General features: G+C 38.4%; 4 protein-coding genes across 4 annotated transcripts in view; 1 reads left to right on the forward strand and 3 right to left on the reverse strand.

Annotated features, from left to right (window-relative positions):
* Nucleotides 1-1997: 1997 nt before the first annotated feature.
* rbp7a (retinol binding protein 7a, cellular) lies at nt 1998-3054 on the reverse strand. The gene is made up of 4 exons (XM_054609154.1): nt 2960-3054; nt 2459-2637; nt 2199-2300; nt 1998-2057 (listed from the first exon to the last, which is right to left on the reverse strand). Exons 1-4 carry the CDS (start codon nt 3030-3032, stop codon nt 1998-2000), a joined length of 414 nt encoding a protein of 137 aa, XP_054465129.1. The 5' UTR covers nt 3033-3054.
* A 1396-nt stretch (nt 3055-4450) lies between these two features.
* nmnat1 (nicotinamide nucleotide adenylyltransferase 1) lies at nt 4451-10319 on the reverse strand. The gene is made up of 5 exons (XM_054609152.1): nt 10242-10319; nt 9822-9944; nt 8521-8704; nt 6678-6802; nt 4451-5911 (listed from the first exon to the last, which is right to left on the reverse strand). Exons 2-5 carry the CDS (start codon nt 9934-9936, stop codon nt 5514-5516), a joined length of 822 nt encoding a protein of 273 aa, XP_054465127.1. The 5' UTR covers nt 9937-9944; nt 10242-10319; the 3' UTR covers nt 4451-5513.
* Nucleotides 10320-10322: 3 nt separating this feature from the next.
* lzic (leucine zipper and CTNNBIP1 domain containing) lies at nt 10323-12855 on the forward strand. The gene is made up of 7 exons (XM_054609153.1): nt 10323-10544; nt 10851-10977; nt 11107-11242; nt 11370-11468; nt 11605-11700; nt 11939-12020; nt 12397-12855. The coding sequence occupies exons 2-7, from the start codon at nt 10877-10879 to the stop codon at nt 12450-12452; spliced, it is 570 nt and encodes a 189-aa protein (XP_054465128.1). The 5' UTR covers nt 10323-10544; nt 10851-10876; the 3' UTR covers nt 12453-12855.
* A 3280-nt stretch (nt 12856-16135) lies between these two features.
* The window catches only part of clstn1 (calsyntenin 1), a 33048-nt gene continuing 28858 nt past the window's right edge, over nt 16136-20325 (reverse strand). The window contains exons 16-19 of the mRNA XM_054608662.1: nt 19827-19972; nt 19558-19693; nt 18619-18803; nt 16136-16744 (exon numbers count right to left, since the gene is read on the reverse strand). Coding sequence (XP_054464637.1) covers nt 16550-16744; nt 18619-18803; nt 19558-19693; nt 19827-19972 — 662 coding nt within the window. The 3' untranslated portion in view covers nt 16136-16549. The remainder of the gene's footprint in view (nt 16745-18618; nt 18804-19557; nt 19694-19826; nt 19973-20325) is intronic.

A 20325-nucleotide genomic window follows, 5' to 3' on the forward strand; every position in this document is an offset into this window, starting at 1 on the left:
TGCTTATTAAACTGTATGATCTTTATGAGACAAGCCATTGTGATTGGAACCATTGGAGCGTCTATTAACTCCACCTGCAATACGTGACCATATTGCCTACATGGTGTGATTAATTTCACCCTCCATAGAGTAAGGAGGACGGCAGGACGGAGGGCTCTGCTTCAGACAAGGAGAGACTCAAACCCCCCCTCACTCCCAGATCCAAGTACAAAGCTACAGGTGCAGCCCAAGACAGATGTCAAGGTATTCTGACAAGTAAATATACTCCAAAATGAAGTAGGTACAACAATATTTCATCCATCTTGGCCTGAAAAGTTCAGTCCAAATGTTAATCACTGTGAACGTCACTGCTGCAGGGATGTTGTGTACACCTGCTGTGATTTATTTTGCTGGTGGGCAATGGAGACATGCAATTGGAGGATAATAGAAACTTAGGTAACAAGGTTAGTGTGTACATGAGTTGATTCTCTGGGACAACACAAATCAGAGTGTATCAACAAACTTACATCTTATTATGCTCATATTGTATATTGATACATAAAAGGAGCTGTAGGATAGACTAGAGCAATATGAGAAAAAAACGAATGTGTTTTGTTAAATAATATTTTCACATCACACAACTATGCCTCGTTACACTATACTATGACATCACACCACATTATGACACATCACACTGTTAAATCCTGGAGCCTTTTAAATATTAATTCAGTCAAGCATGAAATTATGCAAATTTAGAGATACATTTCACATACCTGTTACAATATTATGACTGAGGTGTTTAATCAATTAGATAAAGGACTTTATACATTCTGCAAACAGTTTTGCATGACAGTATTGCTGAAAATCAGCCTTTATATTAGTCCAGTGTGCCAAATCTGCATAAAATTATTAAACGTTTTATTTTGAAGGGTACTTTGGTGAAATGTTCAGAAAAAGACAGGAGAAAAGAGGCAAAGAAGAAGAAAATAAATTTAACAAAATATGTAGATTGTTTTAAATTGGGTGTAATCCAAGTTCTTGACTGTTGGTCACAACAACTGTTATTGTGTTATTGCTGAGTGTCTACTGGACTGTAAAAGAATGGAGGTCCTGCCACCTAGTGTCACATTTGGCTTTGTAGCGAGGGAAAAGATAGCCTAGACAACCCTCAAAGAACATGCTCTAACAGACTCAGAAGATAAAAGCACTTCAAGCTATAGACGGCAGATTAGCTATAGAATACCGCCCCATTGTAGGCCTAATATATCACAGATTTATTACATCACATTTGCCATCTCCATTATCGCCCGAATAAATGATGAAACAGGCCAGATTTATGAGTGAGAGAACTTAATAGCATACAATCAGAAAGATGCGTTTGTTTTTTTGACCAAGGATATAATGAGAAAAAAGATAACACAATATGCCACTTCAGATTTTTTACAAAACCCATTTTATTAGGCTATAAACAAATCACACTATACTGTATTCCTCATACCCTACACCTCACTTACTGTTGTACTTTAGGTATACATGTATCTACATGAATGAGAGGTTTTATTTGATACAAATAGCTCAACCAAACGTCAGCGGGACAGTCCAAGCCAGTGCAAAGTAAATATATTTCAAATTTGTCCCATCACAAAAACAAAAAAGTTTGCACTTTACAGAGCCTGCATTTAAAAGTCTTTGTTTTTTAAAGCCATCTTAAAGGTAACAAAAACAGGCTTTATGCTCAGTTTTTCTTTTTATCTGAGGCCAAGCACCACAAACCAGTGTAGACCAGACAGTATGTGACAAAAATAATGCAGTGATGCCATCTAGTGGTTTAAATCCACACCCTGACAGGAAATCAGTTTCTCCTGAACTGAGCGTTGAAGTCCCATTACAGAGACAATTCCACAAATTTAACTTAAATTTAGCATGGTTTAGTTATTCAGGAATTAGAGTGGTGGATCTAATACGTGATGTCTGTCATCAAAGAGTGACTTCTCAAGGAAAACATCTTTCATTTCTCTTCACTCGTTCACATTCTTCTTGAAAACCTGCTTGCAGACTTCTCCTTCACAGTACAGCTCCTAAGTAATAGGTCACAGAAAAAAATATTTAGTATGATGTTGAATAACATGTTAATTATAGGGGGAATTCAATGAATTAAGAGCTGTGCATTATGTGGAACAAATATGATTAAACCCATCATCTAAAATTCATATTCTTACCAGATACAGCTTGTCCTCCTCAATCCAGTGAGCCCAGCCTCGGTTCTTCTTCTCTCCAGTCTGTTCACACACCAGTTTATTTCCCTCCCACGTCACCAGTGACTGCCCAGTTGGCAGAGAAGAAGAAAGAGCGTCAATCACTTCACAGAACAGGTTTAGCAGCCCAAGTAAAACGAAAAACATTTCACGTGATTTAAAAAAAAAACAACACTTTCTTATTATCACGTTGAACACACAATTTCCCGGGCATTTATCTTCACCTTGACATGTCTGTTGTCCAGTCCCTTGGTAAACTCCTCAAACTCCTGACCCTCTCTAAAGGAGACGGTGTAGTTTCTGAAGCTGCTGACCGTTTTGATGATGTACTTGTCCCCACGCTGCTCAATCACCTTCTTCAGCTTCAACTTCAGAGCAATCTTTCGTAAGCATTGGCTGATACCTGGAACAGTAGAAGAAGTGTTCTCCTTGAGTGTGCAGAGTACAAATCTGGGGGACAAACTCACCTACAGGCTGCAAACACAATATTTCCCTCACAGAGTCCCATGCATAAATGAATATCACTGTAACAAAAGCACATCCTAATGTTTTTTCCCCCCCAATAGATTACTCTTAGTGCTCAATTTAATGTTGTAAAATGTTATATTTGCATGCTTTTTACAGAATAATTAAGTCAGAGCTATAACTGCAGACACTTCAAGTCACTCAACAGAGATTTAACATCTGAGAACGTTGTTGGACTAAATCATGCTTTAAGGACTTACCCATTGCAGTCATGTAGCCCTCGAAGTTGACATTGCTGATGATTTCCCATGTACCACAGAGGCCGGCTGGCATTTTGATGACCTTATTTCCCCTCCTTCCGATGTGTGTGTGTAGATTAAATGTGATCCTCAAACTGCTGGGCTGATGAGGAGTTCTGAAGGCCGGCTGGCATTTTGATGACCTTATTTCCCTCCTTCCGATGTGTGTGTGTAGATTAAATGTGATCCTCAAGCCAAGACGCTGTTTTGTGAGAGACCTGATGTATAAAGGTGGGTGTTCCTCTGTCTCATTTGCTGTCACCTGAGGACCATGTGAGACTGAGGGAGGAGCTCTAATCAGTGTCAGGGTGTAAAAGGAAGTAAAGACATGTCAGACTGGTCTCACCACTGACTAATGCACTCTTCAGAATTTCCCTGGCATCGCACATTAATTGCACACACATACACACAAACACAAAGAAAAACATGTTGACCTTCATTTTGAAAGGAAGGCTTAATTGTTTGCTTAATTATGATCCTTCTTTGATATTTCATCAATATCCCATCCCACTACAAGAAACAGTGTTACTATAGCAACTCAAAAGTTTTCTGTGATAAAACTTTATCTATTAAAAAAAAGAGAATAACTTGTATTCACTCCTACAGCTATGGATAAGAATTAGTCTGAATTACTTAATATTCATATTCAAATAAAATTAATTTCCAAATATTTTTTGTTGTGCAATATCTGTTTAAGACAGGTCCTATTTTTCAGTTTTGACAGTCTAACTGAAACCTCCCTGGCTTCAAACACCTGCTGTTTTTTTTTATCTTAATGACCTATGAAAATGGCACACCTATCTGTGCAATGGGGAAAGTAAAACTGACATTTTTGTAGCTACGCTGGCATGAAGCATAACTACAGATTGAAAGATTTCCAGATTGAAAGAAAATAAAACACATGGTGCTTAGGCAAACATTAAGGTAGTTTTTCCTCGTTTGTTACTTCAACAAGGAAGCAAAACAACAGCTCAGATGCAGTGCAGAAAAATGTATCACGGTTGTTTCCCAGCCCGAGACTCGACATTTGCATAAACTTTGTCATGGGAACCTGACGCAGAAATAAACTGTTTGATAAGATAAACATCACTTCAACCACAGTCTTAACCAAGTTAACAGTAACTGTACTTTTTAAGTTTGAATACTCTATTCAGGTAATGCAATCTAATACCATCACTTCAACAATAAAAGGCACCAAATCTGATACTAATGTAATGCAATCAGTTAAACTCTCATTTCCACAAACTACCCAGTGAGTCTTTTTAGTTATTTCAGCTATTATCTTCAGTCAGTGAAGATAACCTGAAAGATTATGTTAACCCCCGCAGACAAACAGCCTTTTAATCAGATAGAAGGTGTCAATTTGGCACTTCCTTAACTGAGGATGTTAGGAGTTTCTCATCTGTGGGACAATAGCATGGGAACAGCAATGAAAAGCTCCTGAGGTGGGAAAGAAAGAGTATTGTTTATTTCAGTTCCAGGCAATACAAATCACACCTTCATTTTCAAGTCTGCAGCACTGCAATTATTTTTCAATTGCTAACGCACTTACTCAAACATAAAGCACACTTATTGAGTATGAGACTTCTTCAAAACTCGAAACACATTTTCTGCTTGGCACCATATCTGAAATTTAACATGGCACTTTGTGCGACACACTGCACACAGTTTTCTACATAAGACACAGTAATCTGACATAAAGTCACTTGTTTACGATTTCTGCTAAATGCGTCTGCTAAATGCCTGTAATGTAATGTAATGTAATTTCAAAACACTGCTATTCAAAATGCCACACCTATGGAGCGTCTAGCCAATACACGTGTTGCCTGGCAAAGAACTGATTCCTTGATTTTCGTTTCCTCAATCAGAACTATAAAAAGACCAGAGGTGAGTGCCAGTTTACAACAATGAAGAAATCCAACAGAGCAGTGAAAAAACCTGTGTTCGAAAATGTGTATTAGCAATTGAAAAATGCTTTAACCTGAGGGAGTGCATGAACAAATCGTGCTCTAGGTACAAAAACGTAATGATTTGATAGAGGGTATACTGAAGCATTGAGGTAAAGCAAGTCAATTATTAAAATTGTTCATAATCAGGCTCAGTAGGCTGAATACTTCACACAAAATTGTGAATCAATAGTTCAATAACCACACACCAGATTTATTTCTACAGTAGCAATGACATTTAGATGACCTCCCAGCCAGTTGCTCAATTGTTGTTTTTGACTATTGTACTTTTCCACCCACACAAACACGCACACACACACGCACACACACACACACACACACACACACACACACACACACACACACACACACACACACACGCTAATTTAACTGCTACTAAATCAATTCACTCAGAAAACTCTACATAGATTTATCTTCTTCTTGAAAAACACACCCTTTACTAGAAACGGCAGGTTTGTTCAGTAGGCACTGGTGGAAGCTTGAATTGTAAAAAACACAGCTATTAGTGTAAAAAGCTTACATCTCTGTTTTAGCAGCAGTAAACTTCCTCAGCTTGAGGAGGCACCAGAGTATCTCTGAATGGGTGCTAGAACCACGTCTGCATTTTTCTGCTCGCTCTCGGCGCTGTAGAGCCCGTGGTCTCTTATGTAATGGACCACGGCGTCTGGCAGCAGGTACTTGACGCTGCGACCTCGACGCAGCGACCGGCGCACATGAGTGGCTGAGATTTCATTGGTCACCCATTCTTGGACCACATGGATGTTGGAGCGATACTTCCACAGCATGTCTGATTGGTGGATGAACTTGTGGGGGTCACTGCCACTGCGGGTGATGCAAACCAAACCGTAGCGGCCCACAATCTCAGCAATATCCTCCTTCTTCCAGAGGTTGGGTACTTCAAAGGACTCTAGGACATCAGCCCCACACAGGAGCATCAGCTGAGGGCCTTCGGAACATGAAGAAAGAATCGTATATTATTTGTATGTATTAACTAGGTTACTTAGATATTTAAAGAGAAAAGAAAAGAGAAAACAATTCAGACAGAGGAAAAAACACAAAACAGAGAGTGAGATCATAAAACTAGAGATGACATGATCAAACACAGGATATAAAAAATTGAAGCTAAGAAATATAAACATACATATTAAGTATTTATAAAGTCTGTTTTACAAAATAATTATTTATCAAGAGACATTACAGATGGAGTCTGTTTAATATCGTTGTTAAGTTTAGTGTAGCTATGATGGACGTCACTGCTACATTCATGTTCATGATTTACAGTTTTGTAAACAATCAGTGCTCTGCACTCTTTTAAAATCATGTCTTAATTAATTTAAAAATCAATAATAGTTATGACTTAGACAGTATGCACTTCTGCTGCTCATGTATATAATACTGTGCAGTGCAGACACATGCAAGAGATTGACAAGGATTAATCTTGTCAGCAGTGTGAGGAATGTTGTAAAACCAAATATATGTGACACTAATGCACTACACTAATGCACTACACCTTGCCTGTCTTATACAGGAGGCGTGATTGGGTGGCGCCCATTACACACCACCGCACCCTGACACCATTGTCTCCTGTCATGAGTTAAACTGAATACAACAAAACATGAATACAGTGGAGGCAGGATTAGACTTGTCTCTGGAATCAGGGATTGGAAAAGGGAGGAGTTGAAAAGAACATTACACAATCACACATGGCCTACCTCTCCTTGTGTGATGAGAGGATTCCTTGAAATCATTTTCCTCTATACGTCTCTTTTTCGCATACTTGACTGTGTCCACATCATCGTTGTTCTGCTCTGCTGCAAGCAGTTCGTCATAGTGATGCCTAAGATGAAACAGACAGAATTGAGTATGCGGCCAAAACACTTTGTAGCATACTGTGGATTGGTCCTCTGGGAAATCAAACAGCAAATAAATATCCTGTATCTCTAAAGTAAAATGTATGATTTTGTGATTATGCTTTGCACGTAATATGTCTCTTATTTACCACATAAAATTAATTTTATCATCTTAAAAAAACTGTCAACAGTATCAACATTTCTTCAGCTCAGGCATTTCTTTTTAGGTTTAGTTAATTCCATTTTATTTATACAGCCCAATATCCCAAATTAGCCTCAATGGGCTTCACAATCTGCACAGCATACTACGCCCTCTGTCCTTAGTACCTCGCTTCGGATAAGGAAAAACTCCCTCTAAAAAACTGTATGGAAAAAAACCTCTGAAAAAGCGACAGAGGAAGGTTTCCTCTTCCTGGACGGATAGACGTGCACAAGATGGCTACATAACTTTGCAGGTTTCCATGAATCGTAGTGGTACCTGGACCGTGGTCGTGCCTCCTGCTGTGACCCGGCTGACACCCACTGCTACTTCCATTATTATTATTAGTCACATTACTATTACTATTCCCTATTTCATCATTATAATTCTACTATAATAATTGCTGCTGTTATTATAAGTAGTCTTCATTTTTTCCTTCGTCACTCTGCTTACTACTCTTATTATATGAATCATTTATGTCATATACATTGAATGTGTTGTATCTCTGTTATGCTGTTCATTCTGTACACATGACATCTATTGCATTCTGTCCATCCTGGGAGAAGGATCCCTCCTCTGTCGCTCTCCCATAGGTTTCTTCCTTTTTTCTCCCTGTTAAAGGGGTTTTTAGGGGAGTTTTTCCTGTGCCGATGTGAGGGAAGGACAGAGGATGTCACATGTGTACAGATTGTAAAGCCCTCTGAGGCAAATTTGTAATTTGTGATTCTGGGCTATACACAATAAACTGAATTGAATTGAATTGAATAACCAACATAATTAATTTACATGAAAGACAATTTAAATCCCAAAATATACATAGAAAAATATACAAAATGTTTTTATTTTAGTGGCAAATATATTTTTTAAAAGCCATTTAGAAAACTTTTCAATTGTCAAAGTGACAGGAAAACAGCCAAGAAAGACATTTCTGCAAGAGATAAATTATATTCTCACATATTACCATAATGAGCAATAATGTCACATATCAAGTTAAAGTTTGATTTAAAGCCTTAACTTTTAAATGCATATGCCATAATGGATTTAGAGCAAGATTACTCCAATTAATACATAAACAACTTTGTGATCCTGAGTATAACTGCAAGGGTTTTATGCACTGTATGTATTAACTGCCCACATGATACAGGAGTTACTACAATATCTCAAGAATTCAGCTAGCATCACTAGGACACTACTTACTTCCATCATTCATCACTTGCACCTAATAATCACATCAAACTATAAGCTATAAGCTGATGGTGATGTCATTACTACCTACTGTGGTTATGTTAAAGATTTGATTAATGGGTGGTTGAGGTGTATTCACCAACGAAGAAGAATTAGAGGATAACAGAACACAGCAAGCAAGGAAACTCTGATTGAAATGTCTGACAGTCTGAGTGTCTTAGATCCTTAAGCAGATTTCCTGACACCTTTTTATGAGCACAGGTAGCAAAACACTGCTCACAGACAGTGCTACTAACAAGACATTAGAATGTGTTCTCTTACCGAACGACTTTGGTTGTCTCCACCCAGTCTGGCTGCAAGCTTTCCCAGGAATCTACTGTGATCCAGTCTGAGTTCTCTGTGGACAATCTGGCCATCTCCAGGCGATGGCAGGCCTCAATCAAACCCTTCTTCTTATAGCCGTCACCCACCGGAGAGATGATGCCTTTCACCACCCTGTACTGGCCTTATAAAAACAAAGAAGTCTGAACGGATGGTTTATAGTTATGGCACAGAAGATATGGTAAACTGTTAATATTCCGGCATGATTCAAAATTCATATAATTAATTAAAATTTTATTTTTTTAAAGAGTTTCTTCAATCAAATTATGTTTTAACAGATTCTTTTGGCTCTAATGTAATCTAGCTGTGGTGAAATATGAATCAAGTGCTGTAATTTTGAGGTACTTGATTAATTCCATTTTCTGCTATTTTCTACGTCTATTTCATAGACATTACATTACAGTCATTTAGCAGACGCTTTTATCCAAAGTGACTTACAGGAAGTGTATTCAACATAGGTATTCAAGAGAACTACTAGTCACCAGAAGTCATAAGTGCATCTCCTTTCTTAAACAAGCATCTAAGACCACTATTTGTTGGACAGCTACAGTGACTAGTTGCTTTACACATACAAAAAAAAAAGATACATTGTTACAGTTTAAACTGCCAAACGGTATGTAAAGTAGTTCAAATTCAAAATTCCCACACATTTATGCATCAGTAATAATAATCTGATAATGCATTATATATAATGCAGTCGATGTGTCCTTGGGCAAGACACTTAACCCCAAGTTGCTCCCGAAGGCTTGCCATCGGTGTGGACTGGATGTTGCATGAATGTTAGTTAGAGTCTGATGGTGGCACCTTGCATGGTAGCCTGTCATCAGTGTGTGAATGGGTGAATGATATGTAACATACTACTGATTGTAAGTCGCTTTGGATAAAAGCGTCTGCTAAATGACTGTAATGTATATATATATATATATATATATATATATATATATATATATATATATACACAGTATACATGATGATAGAACATTCTGCTGCATAATGAGTATTTTGAGATCTGAGATACTTTAAGTACATGCTGCTGCAAATAGTGATGTGCTTACTACTATAAATGAATGCAGGAAGTCATGTAATGGATGCATAGGAGTATTTAGTATTTAGTATTTATTTGTATTGCTACGTTCGCTCGACTGAAGTATCTGAATACTTCTTCCGCCGCTGCTATGGATCCATGCATAAACATAGCCTCCAATGTTTCCTCAAAGGTTTAATTCTCATTTCACTCAAACCTTCGTCCTCCAGATGATCTCGCGCCAGTTCAAACATCCTCAGGTGCATGTTGGTGATGGGGTTGAAGGAGCCGCAGGCCAGCAGCACCACTCTGGTTATGTTCTGACCGTCCATGCCTCATACTGCAACAGCACACATGCAGAGGGAAACGAAAGACGGACGTTAGCTAGTTTAATTGTTTTCCAGGGTCAAACATCCGTCTGGCTCTCTGATAGGAGGTACACAAGCTAAGACACTTAAAACAATTACGTCATGGATAGCTAGCTAGCTTAATTTGCCATTAAACCAAAGGTATCGTTAGCATTATCTGTAGCCGGTTGGTACAGGATGCAAAAGCAGACGATAGCTGAGCTCAGAAAAACAAAGGCGGTGTTTTCTTTCATAGAGAAAGATAAATACAGTTATATTCATTGCACTACCAAGAGAAACTGCAGCTGTCAGCTCTGCATTGGGTTACTTCCTGTATTGACGTCAGATAAAGAACTCTGATTGGACAGAATCAAACCGGAAGTACAGATCCGCACCCACACTCCTGAGCTGCGTTCACAATCGCAAATCAACATCCACAAACGCCTCGACAACAAAATACTTATCGCGTTACGGTTCTTAAAAGTAGTGATTTTTTAAAAAGGAGTTTTAGGATACAGATAGTTTTAATGTATATTCGTACGCTGCTGCAAATATTTTACTCATCGCACAACTGATTTACAACTAGAGTCACGGTGAGATGTTTGCTTTTAGCATGCAGGCTAGCTATTCAGTTAACTAAATAACTGTGAGAGTAAGATAGATAGATTGATGGTCTGAGCTTCCAGCTAAAATATTTCTCCACAGTTTGATAATGATAATAATACCATTGATGTCCCACTAAATGTTGAGCTGTTTTCTTGTAATGATAGCTCCAACAACGCCATTCCGATTAAGTATGCTAGAGTCAACCTAGTGCAAAGGGTTACTTGGGTAACGTTCATAATGTCTAGTAAGATTCCTATTCGGTGATTGTTTATTCTGGTTTGTGTTCTCCATAGGTTTGAAATTAGATTTTTAACTAAGCATGGCTTCTCGAGGGAAATCAGAAACTGGAAAATTGAGGCAAAATATGGAGGAGCAACTTGACAGACTGATGCAGCAGCTTCAAGATCTGGAGGAATGCAGGTGCTTAAAGCCTCTGCACTGAATTACCTAATTAGACTGTTATGCTGGCAAGTGATCTAATCTAAGCCAGAAAAAACGTCTGCATATTTTCTTGTTGCTGGATTCTCATCCTCTCTTTTGTTTTTCTAGAGAGGAACTGGACGATGAAGAGTATGAAGAGACAAAAAAAGAAACATTGGAGCAGTTGAGTGAATTCAATGACTCCCTGAAGAAGATCATGACGGGAGACATGACACTTGTGGACGAGCTCAGTGGAATGCAGCTGGTATGGACAATTCAATGATAATGTGCAACTGCTGTTTATTTAGGGTGCCTTGAAGAGGTTATAGCTTATAGAATAATTATCTTGAAATAATCACAATTAAACAGCGATATGTGAAATGTATTATCAGGCGACCCAGGCAGCCATCAGCCAAGCTTTCAAAACGCCAGAGGTGATCCGACTTTTTGCTAAGAAGCAGCCAGGACAACTGAGAACCAGACTAGCAGAGGTTTGCACTGCAATATCAAGGACATGATCGTCATTGTTTAATGCACATTTGTTCTCCTGCTCAATCACTCCCTTGTGTTGATCTGTGTGTTGCTTGGCCTGAGAATTGTCCAACTAATGTGTGATATTCTGGGCAGATGGACCGAGATGTAATAGTGGGGAAACTGTCGCGGGATGTGTACACGCAGCAGAAAATGGAAATCCTCACAGCCTTGAGAAAACTTGGAGAGAAGGTGAGGAACGCTCACAGCAGAGATGTCATGTTTGTTTTTCCACGGGTTCATGGGTGATTCAGAGGCTTGTGCTCATGAGTCCACATGACTTATTTTAGTCAGCTGTCATTAGGCTGACAGACCAGTTGCTACAACAGGCCTGAATCACACTTCAGAAGAAGGTGTAACATTTTAAACATTATTGTCTGATCAAAACTTGAATTAACAATGCCTTATTCGTGTTTCTCTTTCTGGACAGCTCACTTCAGAGGACGAGACTTTTCTCACTGAAAATGCTACAGCTACTCTGAGCCAGTTTGAAAAAGTGACTGCAAACTTAGGTGAGAATAAATTTAAGGATTTCACTGATGCAACCAAAGTTTTAAATTTACTCATATTATATTATACACACATTTGTTTATATATTTTATAAATAATAGACTAGTATCTGTATATACTCTTTGTAAATATAATTTCGTTTTTGTGCTACTCTTATATAATGTGCTCTATTTAAGTTGCAATTTATGTTTGGATTCAATTCTGATTTAAATATTTGAAATATCTGTTTATACATTTTCTGTGTGTGTATTGTGAAGGAGGCGACAACCACATTTTACTGTGCAATCCTGTCTTAAATCCTTAAATCCTTAAATGTTTAACCATGCCGATCAAGTTATTGGAGGAACATTCACATTTACCTCTTGCCTTCTCTTTCAGGCTCCGAAGACAAAATTCTGGCTTTGGCTAGCTCTGGTGTGAAAACCAAGGCATAGCAATTCTTCAAAATACTAATTTAACTCTGTGTCTTAAATATTACCGAGAACGAAATGTGCCAATTGATCGTTGATTTTGTAAATATTCAGTGCACTTCTATGTGTTACTGTAGATGCTGACACTTTTTAACAGTATTGTTTTATAGCCATCAACTTTTGTAAATGTTGTTTTATTTGTGACGTTGCTTGTGAAGTTGTATTAAAGGTACGAGCATGTGATTTATGGAATATGAAGACATGTACGTGAATGTAAAATGTTGTCCAGGCAGTTCAAGAGAAACACTCTGTTGTGATTTGTAATGTATTTCTTATTGTGTTGCTATGTCCCTGTCTTAAAACCTGAAAATTCCACATTGTTGTTTTAAGATATATTCTTTTAAAGCAATCACACAATAAATATATAAATCCAAATTGTCACAGGTATGTCAACCAGAAAGGGTTCATAATTGTACAATGACTCAAAAATAATTGAAAACACATGTAAAATATGACATTGACATTAAGTGGCAGTAACCATCAGTAGATGGAAACCTAAACACAACTCTGGTATAATGATAAAGGCTACAAACAAAAAGCACCTCTTCAACAACTAGACATAAGTTATTTAGCTCTTTTAAACATAGGTCTGAATATGATGAAGATATTATGTTATTTAGCTTTAAAGCCATGCTTTTTTGAATTTGATATGTTTTAACCTGTTTCATCTTTTACTTTTGGGCTTTAGATCAAATAATTTCCCCCACCAGAGGGCACTAATGCTCCAAATTTAAAGTACTTTCAGCAGCGCTGCACAAGGTGTGTACCACCAGCACCACCTCTACTCCAGTGATTCACTTTCAGTATGAGTGGCGATTGAAGAAAAACAAGAGCAGACAAAAGTTATACTCCATCTCATCATCCTTTATTGTGTTTACGAGCAAGCATCAACTTCACTACAATTTGCCTTTGTATTGGTAGAAAAGTGAGAGCAGCTCCAACAAGCAGAAAGGAAGCATTCAAACCGTTCTGAAAGCATTGTCACCTTCCATTTTGAGCACATTTTTAAAAGAAAAGAAAAAAATATATATCTGGAGTGTCGTGGACGTGTGAAACAGACATTCTGAGAATCAGTAGTGTATCACGTCTCCTGTCTCACAACCCCACATGGAACGTACACAAACTTGTGGTTCATGCAAATTAAATTCCCCTTAAATCTTAGTGTTATTACAGTATGGCTGCATTTCAGTTTGTTAGGCAGTGACATTCAATTCAACCAACGTACACTTAGCTCGGGGACTGATCAGAAAGCATTAAAGCCAGAAAACTGGAGGTGGGAGAGTCACTGTGGAGACTGGACTCAAGAGTCAGTGTGCACATATCAGTGACCCATAATATTGTATTTTGAAATTGCAGATGAAAAGTGGACATTAAGTGTTTGACGTAATGAAATGTAGAATTTCGACAGGCTTATACTCTGGTTCTTGTGAATTTCATGCTGCCCTCAAAATCATTTCTCAACAACTCAGGCAATAGGACGCTGTTCAAAATTACCTTCCACTATACACAAATAGGTCAGTTAACAGTATACTCGTGTATGCTGCCAAAGCAATTTCATAATGTACTGTACATATTTTTGAAGGTGTATTCCGTCGATGATTTAGTACAATATCTATTGAAGATACAATATGGATCTACTTCCTCTACACATCAACATGGACACATGACATCTATGTAAAACGTTTTTTCACTTTTAATAAAACGGTGGACTACTGTTACAACAAACTGAAACAAGATGTAATCCCCAGCTCTGTAAGAAATCTAGCATTGAACAAATACAAATAAAAAAACAAACAAACAAAACTTGCCTCATTAAAAGAGCACAGATGAGTGTTTTTTGTTAGACCTGCTAATTGCGCTATGATCGGAAAAAGGCACTCCCATCTCAGCCGGCTCAGACCTGGCCCCCTTTTTAAAAGTCCAAGTCATCATGGAGGGGAGACTGTTCACTACCACAGACCTCATTAGTAAAGTATAAATTAATTGAACCTAAGAAACACAATTGTGCAACTCAAACCCTCAAGAGAAGCCTGGAAGCTGTCTCTAAAAAAAAAAGCCTTGAATGTGTTTTTGAATTCAATTTTGGCCTCTGAAAATAGACTTGCAATGCAAAATATGAGACTCAAAACACCAACATGTCTAATCCCGTTATAATGCCACATTCTGTTCACTTTTTATGCCCCAAATCTGCTCTGCTTTAATTAATGCAGGTTTGGGAAATATTAACATTTTAACTTGGTACCCAAAAACATGAGACAAACACCAAATATTTTAGCGTGAAGGTACATCTGTATCTGGTTTTGTGAATAATATATACAACAGTGATGGACAACAGTGTCTGAGAGGAGATAGAGGTTGGACACATTTTCCCAATCAATTGTAAAAGCTTTATACTGACACCAGAAAGGAAAATAAGTTTACCAAATGTAAACAAATATCTTAGAACAACTCTACAGTACAGTTACATGTACAATAAAATCTAGTGGTCTACGGCAAAAAAAAAAATCATTTTAAGAATAAGGAGATTCATTTTCAAACTGTTATATAACCTCAGATGTAATTCCTTGTACTTGGATAAAGACGATGCATATTCTGCAATTGGAACCAGTTTAAAAATGCATCTAATATATGTCTTATTATTTCAGGTTAAATAGCCGTGCCAAGGAAAAGGAACTTGCAATAAAACTATCCTGAAAAGTACTTTCATTTCTCTCCCCCAAAACAATGCCAGCGACTGCACAATTCACCCAGGCTCCACTAAAGCTCGGTCTGTCAGTCCTCTGCTCTTTCAGTAGTTTCAAGGGTTTTTTCCTCCCTACTTCTGTCTACACAGCAGCACACGGATACGCACGAAAGGCTTTAAAAGCTGCTGAGAAAACCTCTCTACTTGTCCAAATCCACTGGCAGAAATGTTAGTACCCATATTTCAACATCAACAGCACTGCAGTACCTGCTGAACTAGTGTTTGTACCGTTACACACGAAATGTCGATTTGTACATTAGCATCTCTGAGTAAGTATTAATCTGAACAAAAAGAAAATCCCTTCCTGTACAACAGTGAGATCTAATGGGAATGAAATACACTGACGCCTGGAGTAGAGCATTGCCACCTGTGCAAGCAAAGCAAAGCAATGTATGAAGCTGAAACCATCCACCAGTCCTGCCTACCAGAAAGCAAAATAATTGATTTTCCTCTGTGCAAAAAAAAAAAAAAAAAAAAAGACAAAATGGACACCACTTTGTCATGGAAACCTCCGCTCAACAGTCCTAGGTTTCTCAACATGAAGCAGACAGTTTTGTACAAGCATGATGAACAGCATTTGCAGAAACTTAGCGACATGCTACAGCCTGTGTGACACAAATATTCTACATTACGAACTGCGTCATTTTAGATATTGGACCCCGTGGAGTAGGCCTTCACTAACACATCGACTAATTACATGGTTTCTTTATATTTACAAAAATCTTTAAAAAGCAATTTATTTCTCTACACATATGACTTCTCAAATATCCTCATGCACTAAAAGAATAAAAAAAGAAAGAAAAAATGCAATCTATTTGTTAAAAGCATCGTTTCGCTTCACTGTGGACCAGAAGTCGAGAAAACTCAAGTCAAAGCTATACGTGAGATCAGCGGCAAACAATTCTAAAAGCATTACGCAAAGAAATTAGGGGGGAAAAAAGTCTCCATTTGAAAGCCTTACGTCAGAGAAAACAAAAAAGTGCAGTGTTGGCTTCCTCACGTTTTCCTGGGAATTAAAATATAATAAATAAAAAAAATGAATGGTAAAAATCAGCAATCCGGTGATGACTACACTACACTGAGTACCACCACTTAGATAACGACAGGAAAGCCTTGACCAAAGATACGCTGAAGGAAATTGCTTTTTTGTATTTTTTTGTTTTGTTTTTTACATCATGGCTCCTTGTAGGGGGTGGAGTGTGTGTGGAGCGGTGAGTATGAGGATCTGAGTGAGTGTGAGTTAGTGATGTGCGTGTGTGTGTATGTGTGTGTGTGAGCTTGTGTTGAGTGCTAAATGTGTGTGTTGGTGTGTGCTGTTTTAGTAAGTGAGGGTGGAGTCGTCCCACTCCAGCTGCTGCTGTCTGCTGGCTGCCTGCTGGTCCTCCGGCTCGGCGCCCTCCTCGTCCTCGCTGCTCTCTGACTCAGCGCTCGTGATGTCATCTTCCTCCTCTCCATCTTCGCTCTCCTCCTCCTCTTCCTCCTCCTCCTCGCTGCTGTGCTGGTCCTCGTACGTCTGCATTAGAGACAGAGGGTGATAAAATGTATTTATTTTGAGATCTAAACTGCTCCTTTTTTAATCAATTCTATAGAACTTTGTATAAAGCAACACACATCTTAACATCCTGTTTCAAATGTTTCTTGGATAGGTAATTCTTAGAAAGGTAAATAAGGCAATTCTTTAAGTTAAAATAGAAAATATGGCCCTCAACTTATGTTTAAAGTTTTAACGGGAGTAAAATACAACATATAGTTTGATGAAACCATTTCGATCCATAATACGGGTCTGGATGTCATTTCTTACAGTGCAGTCATGATGATGTGATTGATATTCATTATTCGAAAATGAATTGTTGTCAAAGTCAATGTGTTTTAAAAACTGTACTTTAAAACTAGAAAAATGTTTTTAGTAGATCTTGAGTATGACCCACAGTGTCCCTTACTTCCAGCTTTCAAAATGACCAAATATCATTGCGAGAAACATACACGAGTTTGGTCTCACTTAAACAAAACAGTGGAAAAAGAATGTTTGACTTGTTTGTTAAATGTGATTTAGCATACATTTGCCTTTATCGTGAAAAAACTGATATCAGAAAATATCTTTTAACCATATAGACCAGCCATGGTGAGTTTAACCTAAATAGTAGAACAGTGAGCTGCTCACAGTTCACTCAAGTTAACCAATCCGACTGGTTTGTGATGTTAAGGACAAAAGAAACAAAAGATCTGCTGTTTAGGAAACCGTTTGTATTTTGCTTTTCAACATTTACTGCAGTTGAACAAGTGTCCATTCCCCACGGCAGACCACATTTGAACAAATCTAGGAGTTCTCACTAAATAGGATTTGATGATCTTCTCTACTGAAACCCAAGATGTGATTTACTGGAGTCTGACTGTTCCACTTCCCTCAAGCAGCTGTAAATGCTGCAGCAGCAAAAAAATAAAGAGAACCTTGACAGCCACTGAAAATCTTCTTTTAGATACTTCTAGAGGTTTCATTTTTCACTTTGCTGCAGTGAAGTAGTAAAGACTAGAGAGGGAATAAAACGCTGTCTGTCAACCTGGTTATTAATTAAATGAAGATGCTGGTCGCTGGATTGCAATATATCAATATCATATAGATATTGTGATATGAGACTAGATATCTTCTTGGGTTCTGGATATCGTAATATGGCATAAGAATTGTCTTTTTCTGGTTATGAAGGCTGAATTACAAGTTATTTTTCTTACTTTCTGTTATTTGCCTTTACCTACTTATTTATTCCTGATGATTATTTATCAAATATCAAATTCTGTGAATTATTTGTTAACACACCAACAGTCAACCCTACAACATTGTCTCAATAATGATATAGAGGTATTTGATCAAAAAATATGATGACATTTGATTTTCTCCAAACCTCCCAGCCCTCAACCCCTACTGGCAAAGAACAAAATCTAATCTAATGAAAGCCCACACTTGACTAAAAACATCTGAGTCAACTGTACAAATATATATTCTGTGTACACACTGACTCATTAATTAGACATTTTTACTTTGGACTTTTGGAAGACAGAAATATTGGTGCTGCATTATTGGCTGGGGAAAACCAAAAAGCTCTAAATCCCCACAAGATGGTTGCACAAAAATGATTCAAACAATGAAATATATAAATATTTTATTTTAATTAGCGAGGTAACACTCATCAAAGTCTCTCCCCCCCCCGTCTCCACAGGGCTGTCAATCATGAAAGCTCAGACCAAACCAGACCACAGTCTCAACATCACCCAGAGAGCATTAGCAGGTGAAAAGCTGTCGAGGCTGCAACCTGACCACATTTTGTCGAGAAAGGGAAATTCTGTTCAGATTTTCACTAGTTAATCACAAGCAAACACACTGTGCGTTATTACCTCCATGGGGTTGACGGTGATGGTGAGCGCTGAGTCGTCCCAGTCCATCTCGTTCTCCTTGCCGTTCTCCTGGTCTCCCATGGTGCGCTGGTGTGCAGCTCGGATGCGGAACACGCCCAGGATGATCATAAACACCAGGAAGCTGACACACACCACAATGACAATGGTGGCGGCGCTGGGAACAACTGTGACGAAGCAAACACACAGAATGATAGATTAGAGGTAAACTATGATCAATTTGCAAATGGAAACCCTTTTAAAACTTTACGTGGGGAGACACATCATCCTCGTCTGTCTGAGGGCATTTCAAGGGCTTCAGTGTGATGGTGCGCCAGTGCTGATGTTAATGGCTTCTCACTACTGCAGTTGAACGCTTTCTGCAGCTCTAGGTGTGTGTCTTTCTATAAATAGCTTTGCCTGTCTTCCTCCAACCTGCTCTGCTTTGCCCCATATTAGCAGGAAAGGGCCTCTCTTTTGCGTGGCAGGCTTAGTGAGCCTGACAGCCTAGAGGATTACTGAAGCCAGGAAATAAAAGGTTGCGTTCAGACCGCCATGTGTACAGATGTCACAGACAGCACTCAAGTGTAATCCCTAAACTTGTGCCACAGAAAAAAAAAAAAAACAGCAAACAACCAGCGATTCATACGTGCCCTACTTCTGGTTAATAGATTGTAATCCATCCCTAGCCATGCTTGACACACCAGAGGCTAAAAAAAAAATTCTACAGCAACAACAATTAAGCAGATTTCTAGTGTGATTATGCTGCTTGTTATTCATTTTAATATATGAGTAAAATGCTGCAAATTGGGTGAAGTTTCAGTTTGCAGAAATGAGAAGTTGAAGCATTATTCTTCAAGTGATGAAAATAAAATAAAATGTATATAATGAAGAAACATTGTGTATGTTTTTTGAGCCCTGACGTTTCACATGCTGCGGTACCTGAGGCCTGGTGAGCGTTGACCAGGTTGTGACCGGACAGATCCACAGAGGCATGATGCACAGGGTTAATGAAGTTGGGCTGCACTATGGCGTTGTTGGCATGCTCCACAGGATTGGCTGTGTGGATGACATTCACCTAGAGAGAATAAAAACCAGAAACACACATATTTATACTGTCGCAAAATGTTGAGATTGTAGCTCAAGTATTTCGGGCACTGCTTGCACTCCTCTGTTTTTGAATGCGTCACATAACAAATGCTCAGTCATACCTCGACCTTGAAGTCATTGCTGATGTAGCGACCGTTGAGCTCGGAGCAGACCAGTTTGAATTTCCTGTCAAAGAGGGCCTCAGTGTGCCAGTTCTTGTAACGGATAAGATGCAGGACCTGCTCGTAGTTGGCCATGGTGTTCACACCTGGAACATACAGAGGAGAGCTTGTGTCAAAGATACAATTGAACAGCAATCACCAGAGAAGCACTATTGAATAGAGTATTGCTGTGGAATAGCACATGTTTGTAAAAAAATAAAGCTGGTTTTAAGATGATTTAGAAATGTATCCTTAAAGATTATAACCCGTGAAACAGTAGACTTGGTATTTGTAAATGACTACACTTGAACATTTTTATATAGATACATATGTTTATTTGTTAATACGTGAGGCCTAAGTATTTCACAGATTTCAGAGTATCTCCTTCTTATGTAAAGCAGACATCTGCTGCAAAGCTATCATTGCATCACAGCTATATTTGGGAAGCTCAGTGTCCGTA

The sequence above is a fragment of the Anoplopoma fimbria genome, chromosome 12 (genome assembly GCF_027596085.1).
Source record: "Anoplopoma fimbria isolate UVic2021 breed Golden Eagle Sablefish chromosome 12, Afim_UVic_2022, whole genome shotgun sequence".
Lineage (NCBI taxonomy): Eukaryota > Metazoa > Chordata > Actinopteri > Perciformes > Anoplopomatidae > Anoplopoma > Anoplopoma fimbria.